General features: G+C 42.2%; 1 protein-coding gene across 6 annotated transcripts in view; it reads right to left on the bottom strand.

The window, feature by feature from the left end:
- Window positions 1-333: 333 nt before the first annotated feature.
- Window positions 334-26,870, bottom strand: part of LOC142397757 (protein NLRC3-like) — a 104,362-nt gene continuing 77,825 nt past the window's right edge. The window contains exons 1-13 of one of the 6 annotated variants that reach the window (XM_075481462.1): window positions 25,892-25,988; window positions 20,146-20,265; window positions 18,931-19,050; window positions 17,419-17,538; window positions 16,097-16,216; window positions 14,770-14,889; window positions 13,339-13,607; window positions 10,879-12,158; window positions 10,334-10,836; window positions 7,680-7,853; window positions 2,807-2,983; window positions 1,484-1,657; window positions 334-1,325 (exon numbers count right to left, since the gene is read on the bottom strand). In XM_075481462.1, the coding sequence (XP_075337577.1) occupies window positions 1,301-1,325; window positions 1,484-1,657; window positions 2,807-2,983; window positions 7,680-7,853; window positions 10,334-10,836; window positions 10,879-12,158; window positions 13,339-13,607; window positions 14,770-14,889; window positions 16,097-16,216; window positions 17,419-17,538; window positions 18,931-19,050; window positions 20,146-20,246 (3,183 nt within the window). In that variant the 5' untranslated portion in view covers window positions 20,247-20,265; window positions 25,892-25,988 and the 3' untranslated portion in view covers window positions 334-1,300. Of the gene's footprint in view, window positions 1,326-1,483; window positions 1,658-2,806; window positions 2,984-7,679; window positions 7,854-10,333; window positions 12,159-13,338; window positions 13,608-14,769; window positions 14,890-16,096; window positions 16,217-17,418; window positions 17,539-18,930; window positions 19,051-20,145; window positions 20,266-24,949; window positions 25,165-25,891; window positions 25,989-26,870 lie in introns of those variants that run through there. The other 5 variants (XM_075481452.1, XM_075481435.1, XM_075481479.1 and 2 more) reach the window with 5 other exon arrangements.

The raw sequence follows: 26,870 nt of genomic DNA on the forward strand, positions 1-26,870 counted from the left end.
AATAATACATTTTTTTAATTACCTGCCAGTGCCATAGGATTACAGGGTTTTCTTTACGCGCTGAACCCTCGTTCACGCTTCTCTTTTTAAGTTTAAACAAACTCACCTACAACGTTGTCTCTCCCCTTTCACAGTTCCGTCAAACCTCAGATTCCAGTGGGCAGGCCGATCTCCAGTGCTGGAAAAGGATTTAAAAAAACTCACTAGTCTTTTAGCCGTGCACGGTCTTTCTGGATTCTACCTCGCCCACTGGAATCCTCAGAGCTATTGGAAGGACCAATTAAATGTCAGGTTCAAATACCTACAAATTCATAAAGAAGAGATAGAGAGACGTTTAGGATTTTTAACTCATGAGGAGAGCGTTAAGGAGACACTTCATTACAATCTCCAAACTCGATCTGGAGCATCTCTGCACGCCTCCTCCATTTTATTAGGAAAATGGGTGTATACAAAAAGCAAACAAAAGAAGGGTATCCAGTTTCAGCCTGGACCAGGCCACATAACAGTGAAATCTACGACCTTCACACAACTGAGCAAAGCACAACTTTGCTTAAAACTCTTAATCAATACAAAAACAGAGTATATATGGGATAACTAACATAACATGTATTTACAACTCAACAGAGACATTAATAATATACTTGTGCTATAATGTAAAATTTAACAGAGATATGATTTAGTAAGATTTATAGAAAGGTTGAAAGATGTTTATTTAACAACAAGATGATTTCAGCTGGGTTGGGCTTCAGTCTGTTCCTCTTCTTTGTTACGACCGCTCCAGCTTTTCACTCGGCACACAAGTAGCTGGCATATCCTCCTGACTGCCGGGAAAGAAAAGTGTTGCCATATCACTGTTTTTTCATCTTTTCCAACTGTTTGGGAGATAGTAATAATGCCAACAATAATAATAATAATGAAATGTTCCTTTCAGGTTCCCACATTTCCATCAGGTCAGTCGTCTCTAAAGCTGCTCGTCTCTGACTGAATCACACCGACAGCTTTTCATTTCCACTGATGAATTTAAAGATTAAAAGATGAAAGATTTACAAATTAAAAAGCAGTTTTTAAAAGCATAAAACGAAACCGAGAGAATAAAACAGGTGTCAAACTTTAGACTGTGGCTGTTCTTTACATTCAGATGGAACTGAAGGTTTATGGATCGTTTCCATTACTGATCATTTCTAACCCAACTTTAACAATATTATAGCAAAGGAAGAAAAACACATCATCATCATCATCATCATCATCATCATCAGTCAGTCTCTCTGCACACAAGCTGCTGCTGCTTCCTCCTCTCAGCTCACATCGTCCTGTTCATCTCCCACCTGTAGAGAGAAGAAAGAAGAGAGGAGATAAAGGAGTGTTTCAGAGCATCTCTTCCTCAGCTGCCAGCTGCCATCAGCTTTAATAAATATAATAAATAATAAATAAAGTCTAATAAAATACAGCTGAGAGCTGCAGGGACCTCCAACCCTCTACTGACCTCAGAGTCTGCAGTTTGTTGTGTGGACTCTCCACAAGATCAGACAGCTCCTTCAGATCTGATTCCTTCAGGTTGTTCCAGCGCAGGTCCAGTTCTGTCAGATGGGAGGGGTTGGACTTCAGAGCAGAAGCCAGAGAAGCACAGCTGATCTCTGACAACCTGCAGTACAGCAATCTGAATAAAGAATAAAACATGTGAGCTTCTTCAAATATGAAGAAATGAGACTAAAGTGGAAATAAAACACTATGAAAGAAGAATGAACTTTACATTCAAACTGAAATAAACGTCTGCTGCACTTTTTCTCACTTTGAATCCGGTTTTTTGTTCCTCAGAGAAACTGATGAAGCTTCATGTTTCTTATCGGCTGTTTCTCAGCCTGCATTCACTCACATGCTGCTCACAGCAACTCTGAGCTCTTACTGAATAAAACTGGTGGGAACAGCTCCCACACAGCCAGCAGGGGAACAGAACAGCATGTATCTGCAGTGATGCAGCAGTCCCTGCCTCCCTCCTTCATGGCAGCTCAGTGATCATCCTTTGTGTCTGTGTTGGGCTCACCTGCACAGGGTCGCAGCACTTCACCTGTTCAGCTTCTCTTTGGCTGCACAGCTATCACACACTGACTCTGCTGCATGTTTTCACACATTTCTCACCTGATGGAAAGCTGCTCACACACACACTCACAGCCTCCTTCCATCTGCTGTTACCTAGCAACAAGTTAGCTCACAGCTTTTCTTCCATCCATCGTCCAAGCATGTTATTCTTCTTCTGATAAACTCTTCTTTGTGTTTTCCTCACAGTCACTAAATGTCAGCATCACTTTCAGTTGGACTTGACATTGTGTAACAGAGGGAATTATTGATAGAATTCATGAAATAAAGCTCAACTGAAAGTGATTTCCTTTCAGTTATTAGTGGGAGAAGCTTTTTGGCTGGATTTTGTCATCATGAATGAATCTGACTGAAGATAACTGCTGCTGTGATGAAAGCTGTTTTCTAACCAAGTCAAAGATTGTTCATTTCCAACAGTGTTGGAGGGGAGTTTGTTAGTATCAGCTGATTAACGGGCTTTTGGAGTTTTGCTGCTCCAAACTGTTGTTCTTGTTTCAGCCAGAAATATTCACCAACTCTGGAGCTCTAGAAGCATCAGCCAGTGATTCTAGATTTGTTTCTGTCTGACAGATTCACTGTGTTTTCTCATTATTTAATGAATCATCATTTCATCAACTAAACCTCTGAAGAAGAAAACAGACTTTACCATGAAGACCAGCACAACTTTCACATCATATTAATGTGAACAAACAACTAAAACATGGTGTCTGACCTCAGAGTCTGCAGTCCACAGTGAGGACTCTGCAGAAAGCTGCACAGATCCTTCAATGCAGAGTCACCGATGTTGTCGTTCCCGCTCAGGTCCAGTTCTGTCAGATGGGAGGGATTGGACTTCAGAGCAGAGACCAGAGAAGCACAGCTGATCTCTGACATACTGCAGCCCAACAATCTGAATAAAGAATAAAACATGTGAGCTGAAGCCAACAGGATGCAGGTTAAAACAGTCCAACAGAACAAGTGAAAAAGAGCTCTCATTAATATTAATGACAACATGCTGCTGCTTCAATAAAGACGGAGTGACTTCAGCTCTTAAACTCTGCCAGCTCCACCAGTGGCTCCATCCATACAAACTCATGTTGTGCAGCCAAATGATTCAAGTTTCAAAGAAAACAAACATGTCAGGAGGAACTTTGGAGCAAATGGGAACAAACTGATAGAAATGGAGATCAGGTTCACTGTTTTATTGAAGGTTAAAGGCACAAAAATATGGTGCAGTGATGTTTAATGGAATCATGGAATCAAACTTCTTTAAAGAGTCGACAGCAGCAGAACTGTCAGGGAATAGGACTTGAGTGGGTTTTTAGCCTTTTCCTTCCTCCAGAGGGCGTTTTAGGATGGGCTGCTTAGGCTGGCCGTCTGCAGCAGGTGCTCCACTCCCGCACCTGTAGATCGTCAGCCTCATCACCGGGAGGTATATAAGGAGCCGGACGCCAGCAACACGCCGCCGGATTGTTACTCCGATACGGTAGTTCCACCCGTGAAGCTTCAAGACCCTTTTTCCGAGCCAGAAGACTTCCCTCCGAGAGAGGACCTCTTTGGAAAACTCACCTAGCTGGAACCACTCTTTGCATATACCTGTCCGCCCTGAAGCAGCCGCCCTCTTCACTTTCTACCACCATCTGGAAGGAATCTACAAGCCCACTCCCAAACAGCATCTCTGAACCTCATCCACCTCTCCCTGGCGGAGGAAACACGCCCCTGAGTAAGTCGACTGCAAGCCACGTTAAATTCCTCCTCTTCCCGCTTATCTAACCCTGTGTCCTGTGTTGCAGTGGATCTAGCCCTGAGCCGCCTCACCGTTCCGGACATCCCCCTCCTAACGCTTACAATAAACTCGCTTTACCAAATCCTGTATCTTCTGAGTGTTTTCTCTGTATGTGGGTCAGAAGCTTGAACAAAATCATGACAAGAACTTGTTACTGTGACTTGTGGTGTTTGAATATTTCAGTCCAAACATTACAGAGCCTTAGAAAAGTGTTGGAACCATCCAGAGGTGGACTGATTGATCAGTTTGGACTTTAAACCCTTCTCCTTCATTCAGCCTCTGTGGAAACTGAGAAATGGGATAAGGAGTTGGAGGAAAACATGAGGGAGAAGCACAGCTGAACCGGATATAAACGAGAAGCAAGTTCTCCCAAATAAAATGGGAAGTAAAGCTAACAAGATACAGAAGAGGAGCTGATTTCATTAGAAACATGACTGGAATACAGAACTTGGAAGTGGAGCAAAAACTGAGTCAACACAAAACAACAACTTTACAAAAGTAAAAGAAAGACAAACCAAACAGACGTTTGGCTTCTTTTTCTTCAAAATCATTAACATGGAGGAAGCTAATGTCGTACAACATTTGCATCAGGGTGTTGCACATCCCCATATCTCCTACAGGTCTGTGGTGGAAAGTGTGATGTGCCTCGCAGCATCTGTTGGGGCAGCATCAGAGCCAGAGAGACAAACTAACTGCTCTGGAGCCCCAGGAGCAGAGTATGGAAAGAAGAATGTTGCTGAGGCTGCTCAATAACCCGGAAAATACTTCACACCCTCTAACACTGTGATCAAACCGATTTAATCAGCTACATGTGTCTTTCGAAAAATCATATTTGAATCCTGCTCTGTCACTGGTGCTCATCTTTGGAAATTATTCAATTATTTACTGCTGCTGTGTGGAAATTGGGACCATTTCAGAGCAAGCTGGCTGACTAATATACAATGACTCAGTATATTAGATTAGAATCCTTTTACTGTCACTGAAGAACATTTTGCAACATTTAACAGAGATGCTGTTGGCAACTCTTCTCCATTCGTCAGTGAAACACAAAAAGGCAATGACTAAATAAAGATAAACCACTCGTAGAGCAACAATGAACATCGTTCAGTGGTCAGTGTAAATGTCTGTGAGGGGGGGCAGAGTGGCTCCACTGAACTTCTCTGCTGCCCTCACCACCCGCTGCAGGTCCCTGCTGTCCTCTGCTGTGCAGCTGGGGAACCACACTGTGCAGCAGGACATCAGGATGCTCTCTATGGTGGTCCTGTAGAGGTTGGCCAGCTTCCTCTTCTACGCTGTGGTTTGCTGGGGAGGTAGCAGCAGGAAGAGGGACTCTGCCCGACTGGACAGACTGCTGAGGAGAGCTGGCTCAGTGGTGGGCACAGAGCTGGACTCTGGTGACAGTGGCAGAGAGAAGGACCCTGGATAAACTGCTGTCCATACTGGACAACGCCCACCACCCTCTGCACAACACCTTCATCAGGCAGAGGAGTGTGGTCAGTGGCAGACTGCCGTCTCAATCCTGCTCCACCAACACACTCAAAAACAGACTCACCTCCCTCTGGCCATCAGGCTGAACAACAGCTCTCAGTGATGGCACTTCTGTATTTCACTGGTCACTTTATATTTTTAAACTGTTTTTTAAATAGTTTTTTAAATTCTTAGATTGTTTTAAAGTGTTTATAATTGTATGTAATTAATTGTATAATATTGTGTTTATAAATGTCTTGCTACTGGATGCTTGAATTTCCTTTGGGATCAATAAAGTATCTATCTATCTATCCATCTATCCATCTATCTATCTATCTATCTATCTATCTATCTGTTAACCAGCAGGTGATGAAGGAGGTGGGCTGATTTAACTTCCTTAGGAAGTAAAGGCGCTGCCCTGTTTTCCACCTGCCAGGAGATGTTGGTGGACCAGGTCAGGTTAGCCCAGATGTGGACTCCGAGGAACTTAAAGCTCTCCACCCTCTTGACTTCCTCTCCCCTGATGGAGGGAGGGGAGCATGGACTTCTTGGATCTCCTAAAATCCACGATAAGTTCCTTATTCTTGGATGTGTTTAGGCCCAGATTGTTGTGGAGACACCGGTGGGTCAGGTGCTGGACCTCCTCCCTGTTGGCCGGCTCGTCATCGTTTGTCCTACAGCGGTGGTGTCGTCAGCTAACTGGGTGGGTGGGTTTACTTCAGAACTAGTTGCCACACAGTTAAAATGCAAAGAGGTCTTTAACTCGGAGCTTTAGTCCCTGGGCAACAATAAAGCACTGGTTTGAAAGTTGGACGAGCTTCCAGTGGCCTGATAGTGTAACCATGGCTAATGGTGAACATGCCTCTCTCCCTTTTCTGACTCTTTCTACATTAAAGTCAACATTTGAAGTTGGTCGGTGAAACACTGTCAAATTATTTCTGTCACATTTTAGAGAAAAACAATCCAAACTTTTCTGGAAAATGAAATCTAATGAAAACATTATTCCATTCTGGTTAAATGGGATAATTAAAAAGGTCAAACTTCCTCAGTACTGACTCAACTTGCTGCACTCTGACCTGTTATTGTGCAGCTGAATCATGGATTTTCTGTCACTTATGGCTGACAATCTGACATTTTTAACATTGATCAGAACAATCTTTGAGTTTGGTTTTAATGTCAGAAATAAACAACAATGCAACACTTCTGCCTGACCACATTTAAATGATTTACTGTGTTTATCTTTTTAATCTGGGACATCTGGAAATTCATCAGTGAATGGGTGGAGCCTTTCTGTTAGGAACTTCAGATGAAATGTTGAACAGAAACGGCTTCACAGGGGGCGGTCGGTGGCGTAGTGGGTTAAGCAGCCGCCCCATGTACAGAGGCTACAGTCCTCGCTGCAGCTGGCCCCGGTTCGAGTCCCACACCGAGCGGCCCTTTGCTGTGTGTCTCCCCCCACTCTCTGCCCCTTGCATTCCTGTCTTTCTCCAACTGTCCTATCATTAAAGGCATAAAAAAGCCCCCCCCCCAAAAAAAAAGAAACAGCTTCACAGCAGGTCATGTGGTCACCACCTGTTACCACGGTGATCTGACACTGAAAAAAGCCATCAATCTGTCCTTGTAGCACAGCCCTCTGAAGAGGTGGCAGCATCTCTCTGTGCTGGCAGGGGTCTGCTGCACATCTGTTACTTCTGGATTTTTACATTTTTAAACACAAATCAAACAGCTTCTTCTTCTGTGGTGTAATTCTGAGTTCCACTCTGGTTTCTGCACACTTTTTTATGGATTCTTTTAGCATGTGATCGTCTCAACTTTGGTGATTTTTCATCCTTCATGTTTAAAATAAAGTGCTGAGTCAGTGCTTGGCCATTTCCTCCAGTCTGTCACTAATTACTGGGTGAAGGCTAAACCCAAAGCAGAGTCATTGGAGTTAAAGTGACTGAACTCTGCACATTTGTCGTGTTCAAATGAGCAGCAGAACCAGCAGATCTGTCAGTTTGTGCTGCAGTTTAATCTTCATCCAGCTTTCCAAACTTTACTGATCAAAGATCTCTCAGATGAACCAGAAAGGTGAGTCAAAGCTACATTCCAGCTGCTCCATTTTTACTTCTGATCTAAAGTGTTTTCTCTCCTTTTATGACTTAAGAAAAATGTTTTTTACCAGGATGATTTTTCTAAGAAACAGCTCTTCTTCAGTGTGTGAAAGTGAGAAAATAATTGCTTTGGCAGGTGAAAAAGATGTAAGGGAAGATTAATTCAGACATGTGGAAACACTGAATATTTGAATATTTCCACACATTACTAAATCATTTCAACTAAAACAGAAGAACTAAAAGAGCTGCGGTGAACTGACCTCAGAGCCTCCAGTCTGCAGTTTGGACTTTCCAGTCCAGCAGACAGATGTTTCACTGCTGGATCAGACAGGTTGTTGTTACTCAGGTCCAGTTGTTTCAGATGGGAGGGGTTGGACTTTAAAGCAGAGGCCACAACTTCACAGTCAGACTCTGAGAGATCACAAGCAGCAAGTCTGTGATGAGAGAAAACGTAAAGTCAGTTCTAATAAAGTCAGACAATCTGCACTATAAACACTAACTGAACTCATACTCTGACTAAACACAGTGGTGTGAATGTAATGTCCTCTGATGAACATCTGTTCTTCACATCTGTGATTAATCTCATCTCATCTTCCTGTGTTTGACACAACACCATTAAATTCTTCTCAGACCTGAGCACCTTTAAAGGACTTTTCTTCATTATTTTCTCTAATCTGCAGATAAAGAAGGAAATGTGGTGTCTTTAATTACATTTTCTTTAATTATTTTTTTGTTATTTAGATCATTTAATGGATTAGTTTCTTGAGTTAAGTTTGTATAATATTACTTTGATGTCATTATCCTTTTTTTGTCCATCTTTGTGTCGGAACGTGATTCAAAATAAACTTTTGTATCCTCTTTGGAAACGCGTCTCTTGCCTGCTCAGTGTAACAAACTTGTGTTGTCCTTTGTTTAGATTTAGTAATTTACTTTATTCATAGATTTCCATTTCTTTCCCTGGGTTACACCCTGGGGTGGCGTTGTCGGTTTTCGGTTTCCTTTTTCTTTAATTAAAATATAAACTATTGGGGCATTATCCCCTCCCCACCTCACGCTCACCACAACCTCTTTGCTAACCACTGTCAGGTGGGACTGTTCACACCCATATACAGGAAAAAGCCACTCTAAGGTGCTGTTTAAACATTTCCCGGGTATTTTGATAAACAAAGACCTTTCCCTTCGTTTGTGCCTTTCGTTTATACACAAACGGAGTTTTTTCCTCCGAAAACGAAGCATAAAAAAAACTCCGGCAAAAGTGGAGATTTTATAAAAACTCCATTTAGCGTTTGTGTGTAAACTGGTTGAAAGAGACAAAAACGGAGTTTTGGGCAATTGAGAATGAGGAGTTGTCGTCATAGTACAGAGCCCCGCCCCTATCCGCCATGTTGGCAGGATGCTAGCGTGAAAACGCCATTCTCTCCGTTCGTTTACAGTGTTTTTAAATCAGTAAGTTTAAACAGTGCGGAATTGCAAGAACATGCCTGGAAATCACTGCTGTGTGAAGAACTGTTCCAGTACCTCACATAATACGTTTGGGAAACATAGGAACAACGAAATACATTTTTTCGAAGTTCTTCCTGTCAGCGGTTCTCTATTAGGCTTCTGATTGGCTTGTGTGGAATTCTCATTGTTCTAACACTGCCACCGTCAGGCTTGGCGTAATTTAACAGCTCTTGATAGCGTTTTTATGCTGATCAATGTAGACGTGTTTTTTTTTAAAAACGGGGCTGTGTGCACCTAGTTATTTTTGCAAACGAAGGTTAGAAAATATGCGTTTATCAAAATACCCGGGTATGTGTAAACAGCAGAAGCTTCTAAGCACCAGTTAGCTTCTCCGTGGGTCTGAAAGCTGCCACAGAGCAACATCATTATGTCTCCATAGATATCAGTTCCAACACTGTTTGCTGTACGCTTTGAACTTCCAACTCGTATTTTTAAATTCTGTGCAAAGGCCACAGTTCACGTCGTCTTCTCAAATGATGGCGTCTACATTTCACTGCAGATCGATGTCTTAATATATCTAATCTGTATGTATAAAAGCTGTTAGCATTCAGTACTGTGCCGTGGTCTGAGTCCACATTTCAAACTGTTTCTGGAAATCATGGGCGTCGTGTCCTCCGGGCTAAAGAGGAAAAGGAGCATCCAGACTGTTATCAGAGCGAAGTTCCAAAGCTAGCATCTGTGATAGTGTGGGGCTGTGCCCATGGCGTGGGTAACCTGCACATCTGTGAAGGCGCTATTAATGCTGAAAGCTCCAAACAGGAGCAACATATGCTGCCATCCAAGCAACGTCTTTTTCAGGGACGTCGCTGCTTATTTCAGCAAGACGATGCCAGGCCACATTCTGCAGGTGTTCCAGCAGCGTGGCTTCATAGTACCAGAGTGCAGCTCACCTATAAAACCTTCTGCTGATCCAATGATCAGAATTTTACCAACAAACTTTTTACCTTTATTTTAATGATCCAGTTCAGTAAAACTTTAAACCCCCAAAATACTTTTTTCAACATATTCCCACAGATTTCTGTTGCATCATTTCCAGTGAGCTGGGAACTGGGCCCAATCTGTCAAATATTCTCTCCTGTAAGTCAGGTTGGCATGGAAACATTCTTTATGTGGTGATTTCAGAAACTGGCCAGATTTCTTAGCTTCTGGTTGTGTTGGGGACCGGCCATGTGGGCATAAAGCCGGCCCACATGGGAAACAATGGAAACAGCAGGTTAATGCTGGCTTACTGTCTCCAACAGTAGGCCTGCTGCTGTGAAGCACATGTGACCAGCAACTGTGGGAAAGGTCCAGATGAACCTGTCTGCAGATTCTCCAGAACATCTCTGGTGTTCATGTGCAGAAACGGCTTTTAGGGAACTAAACTACTAATCTACACTGACTCATGAAGTCAATGAACACATCAACTCACCGAGCCAGTCTGCAGTTCCTCACAGCTGGAATCAGTCTCCTTCGTCCTTCATCTGTTGTGTTGTACTCCTTCAGGTCCAACTCCTCCAGAACCTCCTCTGACATCTGCAGCATGTAGGCCAGAGCTGAGCAGTGGATCTGAGAGAGTCTCTTCTTTGCTCTGTTCTCTGACTTCAGGAACCTTTGGATCTCCTGATAAACTGAGAGGTCTTTCATCTCCATCAGACAGTGGAAGATGTTGATGCTTCTGTCAGGAGAAATGTTGGACATGTTCATCTCCTTCAGGTTGTTGATGGCTCTTTTTATCATTTGTGTTCTGTTCTGTGTCTGACCCAGCAGGCCTGCTAAGAGTCTCTGGTTGGACTCCACAGAGAGGCCATGAAGGAAGCGGACAAACAAGTCCAGGTGGCCATTTTTACTGTGAAAGGATTTCTCCATGACTGTGTTCAGGAAGACATCCAGAGATAAGTCACTGTAGTCTTCTCCCAGGAAGCTCTTCAGCACCTCAGTGTTCCTGTTGGTGAATCCCAGGAAGCTCTTCGGCACCTTTTTCTTGCTGTTGGTGTAACAGTGCATCATGTAGACTGCAGCCAGAAACTCCTGAACACTCAGATGAACAAAGCAGTAAACTGGTTTCTGGAAGATCACACACTCTCTTTTGAAGATCTCTGTACAAACTCCTGAATACAGCGATGCCTCTGTGACATCCAGGCCACACTGCTCCAGGTCTTCTTGGTAGAACATGATGTTTCCTTCCTCCAGATGTTCAAACGCCAGCCTCCCCAGCTTCAGAAGAACTTCCCTGTCAGCCTCCGTCAGCCCCTGTGGACTCGTCTCATGTCCCTGGTGGTACTTGTTCTTCTTCCTCTGTGTCTGAACCAGCAGGAAGTGGGAGTACATGTCAGTGGTGGTCTTGGGCAGCTCTCCTCTCTGCTCTGTGGTCAACATGTGCTCCAGAACTGTAGCAGTGATCCAGCAGAAGACTGGGAATCCACACATGATGTGGAGGCTCCTGGATGCCTTGATGTGGGAGCTGATCCTGCTGGACCGCTCTTCATCTCTGAATCTCCTCCTGAAGTACTCCTCCTTCTGGGAATCGGTGAAGCCTCGTATTTCTGTTACTCTGCCGACACATGTAGGAGGGATCCGATTGGCTGCTGCAGGTCGGGAAGTTATCCAGACGCGAGCCGAGGGAAGCAGGTTCCCCCTGATGAGGTTTGTCAGCAGCACGCTGACTGATGACTTCTGTGTGACCTCAGACACAACCTGACAGCTGAACTCCAGAGACAGTCTGCTTTCATCCAGGCCGTCCAGGATGAACAGAAGTGTGCAGCCAGCCAGCTGCTCTGCTGGGAGCTTCTGTAATGTTGGATGGAAAACATGGAGCAGCGTGAGAAGATTGTGCCGCTCCTCTCTGATCAGGTTCAGCTCCCTGAATGAAAGCAGAATCACCACACTGACATCTTGGTTCTCCAGGCCCTCTGCCCAGTCCAGAGTGAACTTCAGCACTGAGAAGGTTTTTCCAACACCAGCGACGCCGTTGGTCAGAACCACTCTGATGGCCCCCTGCTGCTCAGGTAAGGCTTTAAAGATGTCGTGGCACCTGATTGGAGTGTCATGGAGGGTCCTGGAAGCCGTCTCCAGCTGCCTCACCTCATGCTGGGTATTAACCTCTTCACTCTGTCCCTCTGTGATGTAGAGCTCAGTGTAGATCCTGCTGAGGAGGGTTCCACCTCCTGCTCCATCACTTCCTTCAGTCACATGTTCACATCTCCTCCTCAGGCTGATCTTATGTTCATCTAAAACCTCCTGCAGACCAACATCTGCTGCCCAAAGAACAAATGAGACAAAACAGAAACACAGAGTAGATTAAATTAATCAGGATTTTTTCTTCTTCATCTTTCTGATCTCAGTTGAACATGTTTCTGGCTTCACACAGAAAACTTTTCTTTTCCTTCAACCTCACAGTAAAATGATCAATAAAGTTTTAAAGCAAAACAGAGAGAAACTAAAGTTTAAACCACTGAGACTCAGTTAGAAGTTCCAAAAGTCCTGAGAGCAGAACACACAGAGACTTTAAATAACGATGGAGTCACTGTTGTTGGTGGAGCTCCTCCAACTTAGTATTCCTATCAGTTAGTCAGCATCAGTATAATCAGAGGGAGCTGACTCACATGCTGCTGACTTGAGGACAGCCAAACAGTTTTAGATCATGTTCCACTTTGTTTGTGTTGTGTTCAGTGTCTGAATTTAGACCCAGTGCTGTCACGCCCATGGACTTGTTTTTAGTTTCATGTTTTAGGTCACGTTTTTGAGTTTGAATCCATGTTTAGTTTTTCGGTTCATGTCTTAGTTTTCCCTGCACCCTGTTAATTAGTTCGCTCACTGCACCTGTTTATTTCCCTCTAGCTGCACCTTATCCCCAATCACGTTCACTCCCTATTTATGTTCTCAGTCCTTTTTGTTCATTGTGAGATTCTTACCCTTACCCATGATACCTGACCCTGCCTGCCTTGTTTCCCCATGGTCCACGTTTTTGCAAGCTAAGTATTTATTTATTTTTCCATTCATGCCATGTTTAGTTTCGTATTTTGTCACAGTTTGTTTTTTTGAATCCGGCTTAGCCTTTTGTTGTCACTTTGTTTTTGGGAAATAAATCCAGTTTTTTGCTTTGAAAGTCCGCATCCGTGTCCTACAGTCCCTTCACCCTCAACCCACACCTGACAAGTGCCTCCAAACTGTGTGAACAAACAGGATTCTGATTGGTTCATGAATACAGGAACAGCTGGTGCCATCATGAAACCATCAAATATGAAAAGTACATAAATTAATTTAGGTTTGGATTTTTCTTCTGGACTCTAAATTGTCCCTAGAGGTGAGTGTGCATGGTTGTGTGTCTCGTTTGTCTCTGTGTGGCCCTGTGATGGACTGCCGACCTCTCCAGGGTGCTTCTTGTACTCATTGATGTGATGTGTGCATCTAAACGGGTTAACAGGAATATCTGACCTGGTGCCGTTCTGCTCTGACTGGCTGTCTGTGGTCCAGCTCTGGTTCTGGATCTTTCTCCACACTGAGGACAGGAGGAGCCTCCTGAGGAAGCAGACTGGTCCCAGTATGAGCCTCCTGAGGAAGCAGACTGGTCCCAGTATGAGGTGATGCACTGTCTGCAGAACCAGTGTCCACAGCTGGCAGAGACCGGATCCTTCAAGACGTCCTGACACAGAGCACAGCAGGACAGCTGCTCCTCCTCACAAACACCGCTCCTCTTCCTCCGACTGTCAACACATGTCTTCATCACTAAAATCACTTTAAAATAACTCTGTTTGGCCTTAACTCTGCTGTTTGATGTGAATACAAACTCAACCCTTCCTGCAGCAACATTTCACATTTGGTTCAATCTTCAGATTATGTGGTGACTTCACTGTGTGAATATCACTGCTGCTGCTCTACAGAAAACATTTCATATCAATCCTAATACTATTCTACATTTGCTCTTTTAGAATTAAGAAATAAAAAACTCTGTAGTAATTACAAATAACCAATAAAGAACTGGCTGATAGTGTGCGCTGATCAAATAGATTCTAACAACACTGGCTGCAGCTTCACTCTGAGATGATCACACTTCATCCCACATCCATCCACTGTGACCCCCTGAGCTGTCAGAGGCAGAAAATAGACCATCACAGACAGACATGTGCTTCTGTTCAGAGTCCATGTTGCTCCTGAACTGGAAGTAGAGTTTAAAATATTTTCAAAAAAACTTGAAATGATCTGAATTTAAATAAAACCAGTATTGTGAGAGCCACAGAAGGACTAAGCAGGCAACAAAAACTCAGCTCTGTAGTCAGAGTTTTGGGTTCGCCACGTCAGATCATCTTCTTGGTTTGTGTAGAAGAGATTACTGGATATGTCATTATAGTAGGACTCTATAATAGTCTGAGTTAAGTAGATGCTGTAAACTACACAACATTAGTTACTCATTTTTGTTATTATGAAGGAAAACACTGCATTTAACTGACTCTTAACTGAACTGGTTAAGACCTTCAGTGCAGACTGTTCAGTTGTGTGAATGAAACAAGTCAGCTGTGCTGCTGCCGGGTTGGAACAAAAACCTGCAGCCACACCTTTCACGGTTCAGTTTGAGACCCCTGACATAGACCATGAATATACCAATAAATGCTACTAAATAAAGGTAAAGATCTTTTTACTCTGTTATTAATGTACCAAATGTGAAATAAATTGATATTTCTGCCTTCATTTCCAACTGTACATGTATTCATTTAACTTTGAGTTAAAACCTGTGTTTTATTGTGTTTAATTTTTCGATTTGTTTTACTGATTTAATCCTTTTTCATATATTCATGCTTTTATCCCTGAATTCATTTGTCCTCTTTTTTCAGCAAGAAGATCCTGAAACCTCTGTTTCAGTTGTCTTACTTTGTGTCTGAGGGTCCAGCTTCATCACTCAGGTTTGGAGGTCTTCCTTTGGACCGGTCACTCTTCATAGACAGACAGTCAGATCCTGGAGACTCTGCTCTCTGTCTGTGGTGCTGACCTCTGCAAACACAAACATGCTGTTAATCATATCGCATCAATCACTGAGAAATTCTCTCATGAAACCCATTAAAGAAGCTCTGAACACACAAACTGCTGCAGAGAATCAGAAGCTTTCCTCTGTGGAACAGTCCTCTGAGATCACATTACAGCTTTTCTATCTGACTGACATCAGAGGCCACGTTTCCTCTGCAGGAACCTTCCACAAAGACCAGGCACCTCTGGAGGGTTCTGACCCTCTGAGTTTCCTCTGCAGTGCCCAGGAACTAATACAGATATCAGGAAATATTCTTCATCTGTGAGAGTTAATCCATATCATTTCCACACCACATATTGTCTGCTGAGGCTGAGGTCAGGGTGTTCTCTGCTAAAATAAACATGTTGTGACTCATATCAGACAGAGACTGCAGACAGAGCGGTAACAGTAAAGGAAGAGGATCACAGAGCTGGTTAACAGCAGATGCTGTAATCCTGGACATGTCACTGAGAAGGAGCAACTCTGCACCCCAGATGTTGAACTGTTGGCTGCGAGTTTCTGTCCATGTTGTCTACTGAGAGACTTCACCTGTGTTACCTGCTGACGCTGTGTGTCACATCATCAGCTAAGTTGTTGCTAAGCTACAGAAACAACACCCCAACCCACTGATGGAGTCCTCTGAAGGTTTCTACCACACCTTCCTCTCCTCTCTGCTACACTTCAACTTTCTACATGTTTGTCAGATCATTTAGTTTTTATTATGTTATCTATAAGAATAGCATATCTTGGCTAATGATTGATGCTGCAGTGACATCATTTCCCTTCAGGCAACATTTACCACTCTGGTAATACACTCAGCTGTTTCACTGTTTCTTCTCCTGATATTCTCTAATATGGAGAACTGAAGCTGCCTCATTTCAAAATAATATAAATATATATGTTTATGATAACATAATAGAACATGAATATACCAATAAATGCTACTAAATAAAGGTAAAGATCTTTTTACTCTGTTATTAATGTACTGAATGTGAAATAAATTGATATTTCTGCCTTCATTTCCAACTGTATTAATTTAACTTTGAGTTAAAACCTGTGTTTTATTGTGTTTAATTTTTCTATTTGTTTTATTGATTTAATCCTTTATTCATATATTCATGCTTTTATCCCTGAATTCATTTGTCCTCTTTTTTCAGCAAGAAGATCCTGAAACCTCTGTTTCAGTTGTCTTACTTTGTGCCTGAGGGTCCAGCTTCATCACTCAGGTTTGGAGGTCTTCCTTTGGACCGGTCACTCTTCATAGACAGACAGTCAGATCCTGGAGACTCTGCTCTCTGTCTGTGGTGCTGACCTCTGCAAACACAAACATGCTGTTAATCATATCGCATCAATCACTGAGAAATTCTCTCATGAAACCCATTAAAGAAGCTCTGAACACACAAACTGCTGCAGAGAATCAGAAGCTTTCCTCTGTGGAACAGTCCTCTGAGATCACATTACAGCTTTTCTATCTGACTGACATCAGAGGCCACGTTTCCTCTGCAGGAACCTTCCACAAAGACCAGGCACCTCTGGAGGGTTTTGACCCTCTGAGTTTCCTCTGCAGTGCCCAGGAACTAATACAGATATCAGGAAATATTCTTCATCTGTGAGAGTTAATCCATATCATTTCCACACCACATATTGTCTGCTGAGGCTGAGGTCAGGGTGTTCTCTGCTAAAATAAACATGTTGTGACTCATATCAGACAGAGACTGCAGACAGAGCGGTAACAGTAAAGGAAGAGGATCACAGAGCTGGTTAACAGCAGATGCTGTAATCCTGGACATGTCACTGAGAAGGAGCAACTCTGCACCCCAGATGTTGAACTGTTGGCTGCGAGTTTCTGTCCATGTTGTCTACTGAGAGACTTCACCTGTGTTACCTGCTGACGCTGTGTGTCACATCATCAGCTAAGTTGTTGCTAAGCTACAGAAACAACATCCCAACCCACTGATGGAGTCCTCTGAAGGTTTCTACCACACCTTCCTCTCTGCTACACTTCAACTTTCTACATGTTTGTCAGATCATTTAGTTTTTATTATGTTATCTATAAGAATAGCATATCTTGGCTAATGATTGATGCTGCAGTGACATCATTTCCCTTCAGGCAACATTTACCACTCTGGTAATACACTCAGCTGTTTCACTGTTTCTTCTCCTGATATTCTCTAATATGGAGAACTGAAGCTGCCTCATTTCAAAATAATATAAATATATATGTTTATGATAACATAATAGAACATGAATATACCAATAAATGCTACTAAATAAAGGTAAAGATCTTTTTACTCTGTTATTAATGTACTGAATGTGAAATAAATTGATATTTCTGCCTTCATTTCCAACTGTATTAATTTAACTTTGAGTTAAAACCTGTGTTTTATTGTGTTTAATTTTTCTATTTGTTTTATTGATTTAATCCTTTATTCATATAGTCATGCTTTTATCCCTGAATTCATTTGTCCTCTTTTTTCAGCAAGAAGATCCTGAAACCTCTGTTTCAGTTGTCTTACTTTGTGCCTGAGGGTCCAGCTTCATCACTCAGGTTTGGAGGTCTTCCTTTGGACCGGTCACTCTTCATAGACAGACAGTCAGATCCTGGAGACTCTGCTCTCTGTCTGTGGTGCTGACCTCTGCAAACACAAACATGCTGTTAATCATATCGCATCAATCACTGAGAAATTCTCTCATGAAACCCATTAAAGAAGCTCTGAACACACAAACTGCTGCAGAGAATCAGAAGCTTTCCTCTGTGGAACAGTCCTCTGAGATCACATTACAGCTTTTCTATCTGACTGACATCAGAGGCCACGTTTCCTCTGCAGGAACCTTCCACAAAGACCAGGCACCTCTGGAGGGTTCTGACCCTTTGAGTTTCCTCTGCAGTGCCCAGGAACTAATACAGATATCAGGAAATATTCTTCATCTGTGAGAGTTAATCCATATCATTTCCACACCACATATTGTCTGCTGAGGCTGAGGTCAGGGTGTTCTCTGCTAAAATAAACATGTTGTGACTCATATCAGACAGAGACTGCAGACAGAGCGGTAACAGTAAAGGAAGAGGATCACAGAGCTGGTTAACAGCAGATGCTGTAATCCTGGACATGTCACTGAGAAGGAGCAACTCTGCACCCCAGATGTTGAACTGTTGGCTGCGAGTTTCTGTCCATGTTGTCTACTGAGAGACTTCACCTGAGTTACCTGCTGACGCTGTGTGTCACATCATCAGCTAAGTGGTTGCTAAGCTACAGAAACAACATCCCAACCCACTGATGGAGTCCTCTGAAGGTTTCTACCACACCTTCCTCTCTGCTACACTTCAACTTTCTACATGTTTGTCAGATCATTTAGTTTTTATTATGTTATCTATAAGAATAGCATATCTTGGCTAATGATTGATGCTGCAGTGACATCATTTCCCTTCAGGCAACATTTACCACTCTGGTAATACACTCAGCTGTTTCACTGTTTCTTCTCCTGATATTCTCTAATATGGAGAACTGAAGCTGCCTCATTTCAAAATAATATAAATATATATGTTTATGATAACATAGAACAGGGGTCTCAAACTGATCCGTGAAAGGGCCGGTGTGGCTGCAGGTTTTTGTTCCAACCCCGTCTGCACTGAAGGTCTTAACCAGTTCGGTTGTTTGAATAAAACAAGTCAGCTGTGCTGCTGCCGGGTTGGAACAAAAACCTGCAGCCACACCGGCCCTTTCACGGTTCAGTTTGAGACCCCTGACATAGAACATGAATACACCAATAAATGCTACTAAATACAGGTAAAGATCTTTTTACTCTGTTATTAATGTACCGAATGTGAAATAAATTGATATTTCTGCCTTCATTTCCAACTGTATTCAATTAACTTTGATTTAAAACCTGTGTTTTATTGTGTTTAATTTTTTTATTTGTTTTACTGATTTAATCCTTTATTCATATATTCATGCTTTTATCCCTGAATTCATTTGTCCTCTTTTTTCAGCAAGAAGATCCTGAAACCTCTGTTTCAGTTGTCTTACTTTGTGTCTGAGGGTCCAGCTTCATCACTCAGGTTTGGAGGTCTTCCTTTGGACCGGTCACTCTTCATAGACAGACAGTCAGATCCTGGAGACTCTGCTCTCTGTCTGTGGTGCTGACCTCTGCAAACACAAACATGCTGTTAATCATATCACATCAATCACTGAGAAATTCTCTCATGAAACCCATCAAAGAAGCTCTGAACACACAAACTGCTGCAGAGAATCAGAAGCTTTCCTCTGTGGAACAGTCCTCTGAGATCACATTACAGCTTCTCTATCTGACTGACATCAGAGGCCACGTTTCCTCTGCAGGAACCTTCCACAGAGAGCAGGAACCTCTGGAGGGTTTTGACCCTCTGAGTTTCCTCTGCAGTGCCCAGGAACTAATACAGATATCAGGAAATATTCTTCATCTGTGAGAGTTAATCCATATCATTTCCACACCACATACTGTCAGCTTCTGCTTTTCAATGTGATTGATTTATAGATTCTGATCGGTCAGCTGATCTGTCCAACTGACCAACTCCACCTGTTTTACACGAAGGAGCACATGTAAAACAGAATCAGAAAACTTGGATAGACTTATAAAGTTGATAACTAGCATTGTAGTACCACTTGGTCAGATATCCATTGTTTGGGTTAGTTAACCAGATCACTTAGACAGATAACCTGGATATATTGATCCTGCTTCATAGTACCCTGAGCTGCTGCCCATCTTGGTCGAGACATTTTAAATCTCAATAGAGAAAGTATTTCCTTTTTAAATGAGGGCTAAAATGTTTGTTACTTCCTGTTTAATATCATGTTCTGTACCTGCAGGAGATTGTTGCTGTAAATGTAGCTCAGAAGAATCAGTTTTTAAAAACATTTTAACACACTTTTAGCCTGGTTCACCAAACTCAGACAAGATTAAAACAACATTTATTCAGTCTGCAGCAGTGAGTGTTACAGCCTCTGATCACCACCTCTGTGTGTTTTGTTGACTGTTGTCACCTGATCAGGAGTCTGTACCATGAAGCATGTCTCAGAATAACCGAGTTGATGACCTGCATCCTGACGCTTCTCAGACTGATCTGATTGGTAGTTAATCTAAATAACCAAGATATACCCTGAATATGTTCAACCTGCCTCACACCCTGTTTGGGTTACCAGTATACGTTGCCATGGTGATGTCCCAGATAAGAAGCTGACCCCCCTCAGGAGCAGTTCTCTTACTTTGTGTCTGATGGTCCAGGTCCATCACTGAGTTCTGGAGGTCTGGATGGGTTCCTGTTCATAGAGCGACCGCTGCATGCTGCAGACTCTGCTCTGTCCATCTTCTGGACTTCAGTCAGTCTGAGAGAAGAAAAGAATGAAGACAAACACGTCTGTTCAAGTCTCACAGCCAAACTGAAACAAGCTTTTTACCTCCTGCTTTTCTTTCTGTTCTATGTCAGAAGGAACTTTTAGAGAAATGAGACGTCATTTCTTTCCTCCGAGCCGTCAGACTCAGTTTGTGCTGACACAGCTGGATCAGCTGATCAGCTGTCAGTCTGCAGCTTTGAGTGGAGTTTGCATTTACAGATGAGTTACTGCTGCCAAAGCTGCTCTGAAGTCCTCCAACATCACAGAAGACCTCTCAATGCTTCCTTCATTATCTCCTGATGAAAAGGAAGCAATGGCAGGACGGAGATCAACTGATTTAACGTCTGAACCAGAAACTGACTGATATGCTGTTAATAAAAGAACCTTCTACCCTGGGAAGGTTCCATCTTTGTCTGTAGGGTCCATCTTATGTTGAAAAGTACAAATAAAATTTTCCTGATTTAAAAACTTGAATGAAACGTTTTAACTTTTAGTTGAATTCAACAAAAAAAAGAAACAAAGATGAAGGATTATTACTCACATATAAAGGGAAGGAAAAAGCTGAATAAAACATCACAAACTGATCCATAAAGTAGACAGAACACCTGAATCTACTTCATTTCATCATGAGACAATATTAGTGGATTATATGTTCCATCAGAGCTGCACACAGCTTCATGACTGACTACAGTCAGACACATTTTAACTGTTATTTTATTCTGAAAGGGGACACAGGAAGCAGCAGGAAGCTGCTGTGTCTGACTGTAATGGAGGAGCTGACGCTTTAATTCTATGAAGATCAGTTCTTCATGTAGAAAACAAACATCATCAGCTGATCATCGTGTTGTTTGATTCCAGTTCATCAATAATCTGATAATCATGCAGATTTGTCTTAAAACTCAAAAGTGATCAAAGTTTGTTCTGAAATAAGAAGTGAACATGTTCCCCAAACATTACAGAGCAGAAACAAACAGCTCGCAGGTTCCAGGCAACCGTCCTGTTGTCACCAGAGAGTCAAAGCAGAGAAAATGTTCAGAAATGATGTTGCTAGTATGGGATGTCATACAGCTTCATGTCAAAAGAGGCGAACTATCCCTTTAATGGCAATATTGTGAAAGAACTTGTGAAAGAAATATGATTTATTGTCTAATGCTTTTCATTATGAATGAAATGCATGCATGTAACAGTCCCTTGTTTTGTAGAATCTGTCAGATAATCTATAAATGATCATATTTATGATTTCATGCCTGTTTTTAATACATTGAAACATTGTTAATAAAAACATTTTTATTGTAACATTTGGTTTAATTACACCATTATCACTAATATGTTACATAAGGGATGTCAAAGTCAAATACACAGAGGGCCAAAAAAACAAATTTGTTACAAGCCGAGGTCCGGACTGTTTCAATGTTTATTAAAACATATTGAAATGATTGCACATAGCCTATTGAACCAAGACCTAACACACTGTATATTATTTAATGATTAAATGAATAAAGCAATATTTTGTTATGGCTCTGTCAGTAACTTCAAGTGAAAAGATTTTCAACAGGCAAACAGACAAAAACGAACTTCCTTCAAAGAAAAATTGCATGTCCTGTACATCCATCCATCCATCCATCCATCCATCCATCCATCCATCCATCCATCCATCCATCCATCCATCCATCCAATGTCCTGTACATAAAATGAATAAAAGCTAATAATAATAATAATAATAATAAGCTAGCCTTGAAAGCAGCCTCTCTTTGTGATTTGGTATATGTGAACCAGTGTTGTGCGTGAACGAGTTCAAAAGAACGCGTTCATTGAACACGCTCATTTTTTCGTGAACGTTGAACTGAACGCAACACGTTTTTTAATAAAGAACTTGAACGTGAATTAGTTCACATTATGTGTCATGAACGGCAGACATCGCTGTAAATGAACGTTGGAATTTGTTTTCCATTGAAAACTGAGTGACATCTGTTTTCTCTTTTGAAACGCAACGAGAGAAAGTTCCTCCCTCCTGTATTCTCGCTGGTGCCGCTTAAATCATGTATCACCAGACAGAAATGGTTTTGACATTGTGTGCGGCGTGTGCAATGCATTGTGGGCAACGTAGAGTCCGGCTGAGAATAGTTGAATAACATACTGGCTTCCGCACTACGTTACCCGTGATGAATTGCAGCAGAGCGGGGTAGGCATAGCAAAAAAAAAAAAAGGCTAGTGGAAGTGATGGCACGGAGACAGACACCGATTCTCCTTATGAACATTTCAAACAATTTTACATTCTCGCAAACCAAGACCCCGACGGCAAAAATCTTACCTTTCTGTGTAAGATATGTCCACCTGCGCAGCAAAAACAAGTTAGGACATCAACAACGTGCTTCTCGAATTTAAAACGGCACATTGAGTTAAAACATCCATCCAGTGTGAATGCATATATGCACGCCCTCGAGAGTCATAAGGGAGGAAAGGGAAAAAAGACCCCCTGCCAACCCCAAACGCAAATGACACTGCCAGCAGCCTTCAAGAGATCCGTGGTGGTCTCACAGGAGCAGGTAGATAAACTGATTATCGACTACATTGTGGAAGATTTACAACCTCTAAGCAAAGTTGAGAAACCCTCGTTCATCAGACTAGTGACAGGTTTGCAACCAACCAGACGTGCCTTCAAGAAAGCAAGTGCAGGGACTACTGAATAGAGAATTCAAGGAGCTTATCTATAAATTAAAAAGTGAACTTGCCGAGCTTGATTTTGTTTGCACAACAGCTTATTGCTGGTCAGCTGTCAACAAGGGATTCATGGGCATTACAGTTCATTGGCTTGACAAACATGATCCATCACTCAGGAAATCAGCTGCACTTGCATGCCGTCGTGTCAGAGGGTCACACACATATGATGTACTGGCAAAAGTACTGGCAGAGGTGTACAAGGAATTTAAAATTCAGAACAAAATTGTGTGCACAGTGACAGACAATGCCTCAAATTTTGTTAAAGGGGAACTCCGGGGCACTTGAAGCGCATTTCCATTGCTAGAGGTTGTCAAATACTGATAGCAGGACACAGAGAGGTGCAAATCAGCGCTCCCTGTGTGGCGATTGCGCTGTTTGCGCAGCATGTCATGCCAGCCAAATACGTGGTGGCTAGGGGCAAGCGCTAACCCTTCCACGTAAAACAACAACTTGCACACTGCAGAAACGTCACACCACTTTATAAACCATCCGACAATAAAGTCACAAGCCTTACCATCAAAACCATATGCATGGTTCTCACATTACTGGCATGGGGACGTTACAAAACAACTTTATAAACAGCATGTCACTTACCTCTTGTCGGTAGGCGCGCGCATGTTAAAGCCCAAAAGAGTCGATGGACGATAATCTCATAAACAAAACAATTATCTTCTCTAGAAAAACTGCGTTCAAGTATTTAAAACATTACAACAATATTACTGGGCATGTATTGAAATATTTGGATGGACATTTTATGAATAAGGGAGGGGGGGGGGGGGGGGGGCTTGGTTATCTCTACCTATTCCAAGGGGAGGCTCACATTCAATGAATTTGAAAACCCCTGATATATATCAAATAATATATACATATTATAGATTCTTTTTTTAATTAAATGCTGGTAGATTTCATTGCACTAAGTATAGAACTGGTCTACCTTGTCTGTACTGCTGCAAGTTTCATCACCTGGTAAGAAACCCACAATTGCAGTGTCATGAGCAATGTCTACAATGAGAAGTTTCAAAGAACATATAGTGATTTCTAGCTCGTAGTGTGAAAACAAAGTATTTATTTGAATATCTCACGAAAAAAGTAAAATGAACTGAACTTTGAACTAGTTCAGAATTAAAATTGTGAGCTTTGAACATGAACTGTTCACTTTGAGCATGTATGAACTGAACTTGAACTAGTTCAGAAAAGCTGTGAACTGGCACAAAACTGATGTGAACATAGCCTGCCTGGACATGGTACCACAGGCGTAAGTAAGGCCACACCCCCACTAAACAGCTTATTCTAAGGAAAGCTCATTTTTGGGACTGGCTGTAATTCTGCACCAAGGCAGAATTTTGGGGAAAAAAACTCAGATACAGTATTAGGGGACCACTAAAGCCTTTAAAAATATATAAAAGCCTCCATTTATTTTCATGCCATAGGATCTTTGAGGCCTTGTTTTAATTCTTCCACCTTCTGTAGTTTGTTCCGTGTCCATATTCTTGTCTTTGTCCGTGTGTTTCTGAGACGTTTGATAGTGCCTTCTTAGATTATATTCTTTCATTACAGCCAAACTTTCTCCACACAGAAGACACACAGGTTTGCCTTTTACCTCCGTGAACATGTACTCTGCCTCCCACCTGGCTTGAAACCCCCTGTTCTCAGTGTCCACCTGACGTTTAGCCATTTTTGAGGAGGGGGGTAGCTGAAAGTTGATCTCTGCTCTGACTGCTGATGAATAATCGCAGATAATAATGAAGCCGCTTGTGCGCGCTGCAGTGACTTTGCAGGCTACCGTTGCATTGTGGGGAATGTAGTGTTGGTGCGTGCAAAACACCAGCGGGCGGCTGTGGCCTGCGGGCGGCTGTGGCCTGCGGGCCGGTTCTAATAGTAATTAGATATTATCCAGGGGGCCATAGATAATTAATTCGCGTTTGACATATGTGTGTTACATGGTCTATCTTACATTTTTATTATTACCTCCGCCAAGGAGGTTATGTGATCGCCCGAGTTTGTCTGTTGCTTTGTCTGGATGTTCGTTCGTCTGTTCGTGCTGCAATCTTGCGACCTGCCACAAGGTGGCGCGACCTCCACAAGGTGGCGCGACCTCCACAAGGTGGCGCGACCTCCACAAGGTGGCTCGACCTCCACAAGGTGGCGCGACCTCCACAAGGTGGCGCGACCTCAAGGTGGCAAAGCCAAACAGAGCCAAAGCCAGACAGAATGCATATTGCGCGGATTTGCTGTAATTAGCACAACAAAAGATTGCAACGGCAAGCCAGTGTGCATAACTGCATATAGCGTAATAATAACGGCGAACACTGCTTCCCGACAGAACATTATAATAATAATAATAATATTAATAATAATTAATAACGGCGAACACTGCTTCCCGACAGAACATTATAATAATAATAATATTAATAATAATTAATAACGGCGAGCTTCCCGACAGAACATTATAATAATAATAATATTAATAATAATTAATAACGGCGAACACTGCTTCCCGACAGAACACTGCTTCCCGACAATAAACGGAGGGGGGGAAACATTCGGTTTTAAAAATACCCGGCTACGTGTGTACATAGCCTCAGACAGCGGGAGAGCAGCGACTCATCTCCGCCTCAGGAACACGCTGATTCAGGCAGGAAAAAACGCCGGCACAAATGGGAGCTATGCAGTAACAACGACTCCGTGTTTGCTGCTCTTATTCCACATATTGTACTCACACAGTAACACAACATGGCGGACATTAGAACTACACAGTAACCTACAGTTTTACAGTTTTACAGTTACAGCAGGGAATCATCAGAAAGGAGGACGCGGTATATTATGGCTGTTTCTGCTGGAACTAAGCTGCCGACAGCAGATATTATTATCAAACATTAAGAAGAGCTTCCATTACCTTCAGACGGAGAATTTCACGGAGCAAAGAATCTGCGTCACAAAAAGTGAAGTTTAGTTTCGTTTTCCCCTTATCTCTGAAAGACACACCCAGAGGCGTTGCGAATCCATACAACAGAAAGTTCAAGAGCACAGTTAGTATTAAAAACAAGTGTTTACTTCCAGCTTTATATGAATTTATCAAAATTATTCTATCAAAATCATACCAAGAAAACGGAGCTTTTCCTGATAAGTTCAGGAAACTTTAGTGATATTAACTTCCCTCAAACAGATTGGTCAACATGTCTTGTACTGAAGTTACTGCATAAAGTCTAATATTATATTCAAAGTTTACTTTCATAAACTAAAAAGAGGTTGAGATACAGTCAATTTAAAGTCATTATAGATTCACTTGCTGTGTCTTTAAAGTTTACTGCTCACACACAGAAGGTGGCTTTAAGAAATATTTGAATAGATTAAATGATGGACCCCATACAGTTTAGTCCCCAGAATGAGATTATACATTTACAAGCACATAACTTGTTACTTAATATTAGTTTACTTCTTTTAGAAATACTACTTGGAGAATATAGTTAAACTTAAGTTGTACTTAAACACACTGACAAAGTCTCTCCAGCAGACCGTTGAAGCTGTTTCTCTTGGTTTCTGTGGTGTGTGACTTCCTCTCAGGAACACACACACAGCACGCTCACACATGGGACATTATGAACAGAGAAGGAATATTTCTGGGAAACGTTAATGCTGTAACGGATCAAATACAGGTGCAGATGAACAGGTTTGCTTTGTAATCGCACATGATATTCAATACACACATACAGCAATCTGTTGTATATTTTGAACTGGGTGTGGACTGTGCTGTATCTTTTAAAATGGCTTCATTTTTTATATTTAGTAGGAGCAGTTATAATGCACTGACATAGCCAATTCAAAGGAGACTCTTTGGAGTCTTCACTCCTGGACCTGTTGCCTAAGCAACCCGA

Source organism: Odontesthes bonariensis, chromosome 2, assembly GCF_027942865.1.
Source record: "Odontesthes bonariensis isolate fOdoBon6 chromosome 2, fOdoBon6.hap1, whole genome shotgun sequence".
Classification (NCBI taxonomy): domain Eukaryota; kingdom Metazoa; phylum Chordata; class Actinopteri; order Atheriniformes; family Atherinopsidae; genus Odontesthes; species Odontesthes bonariensis.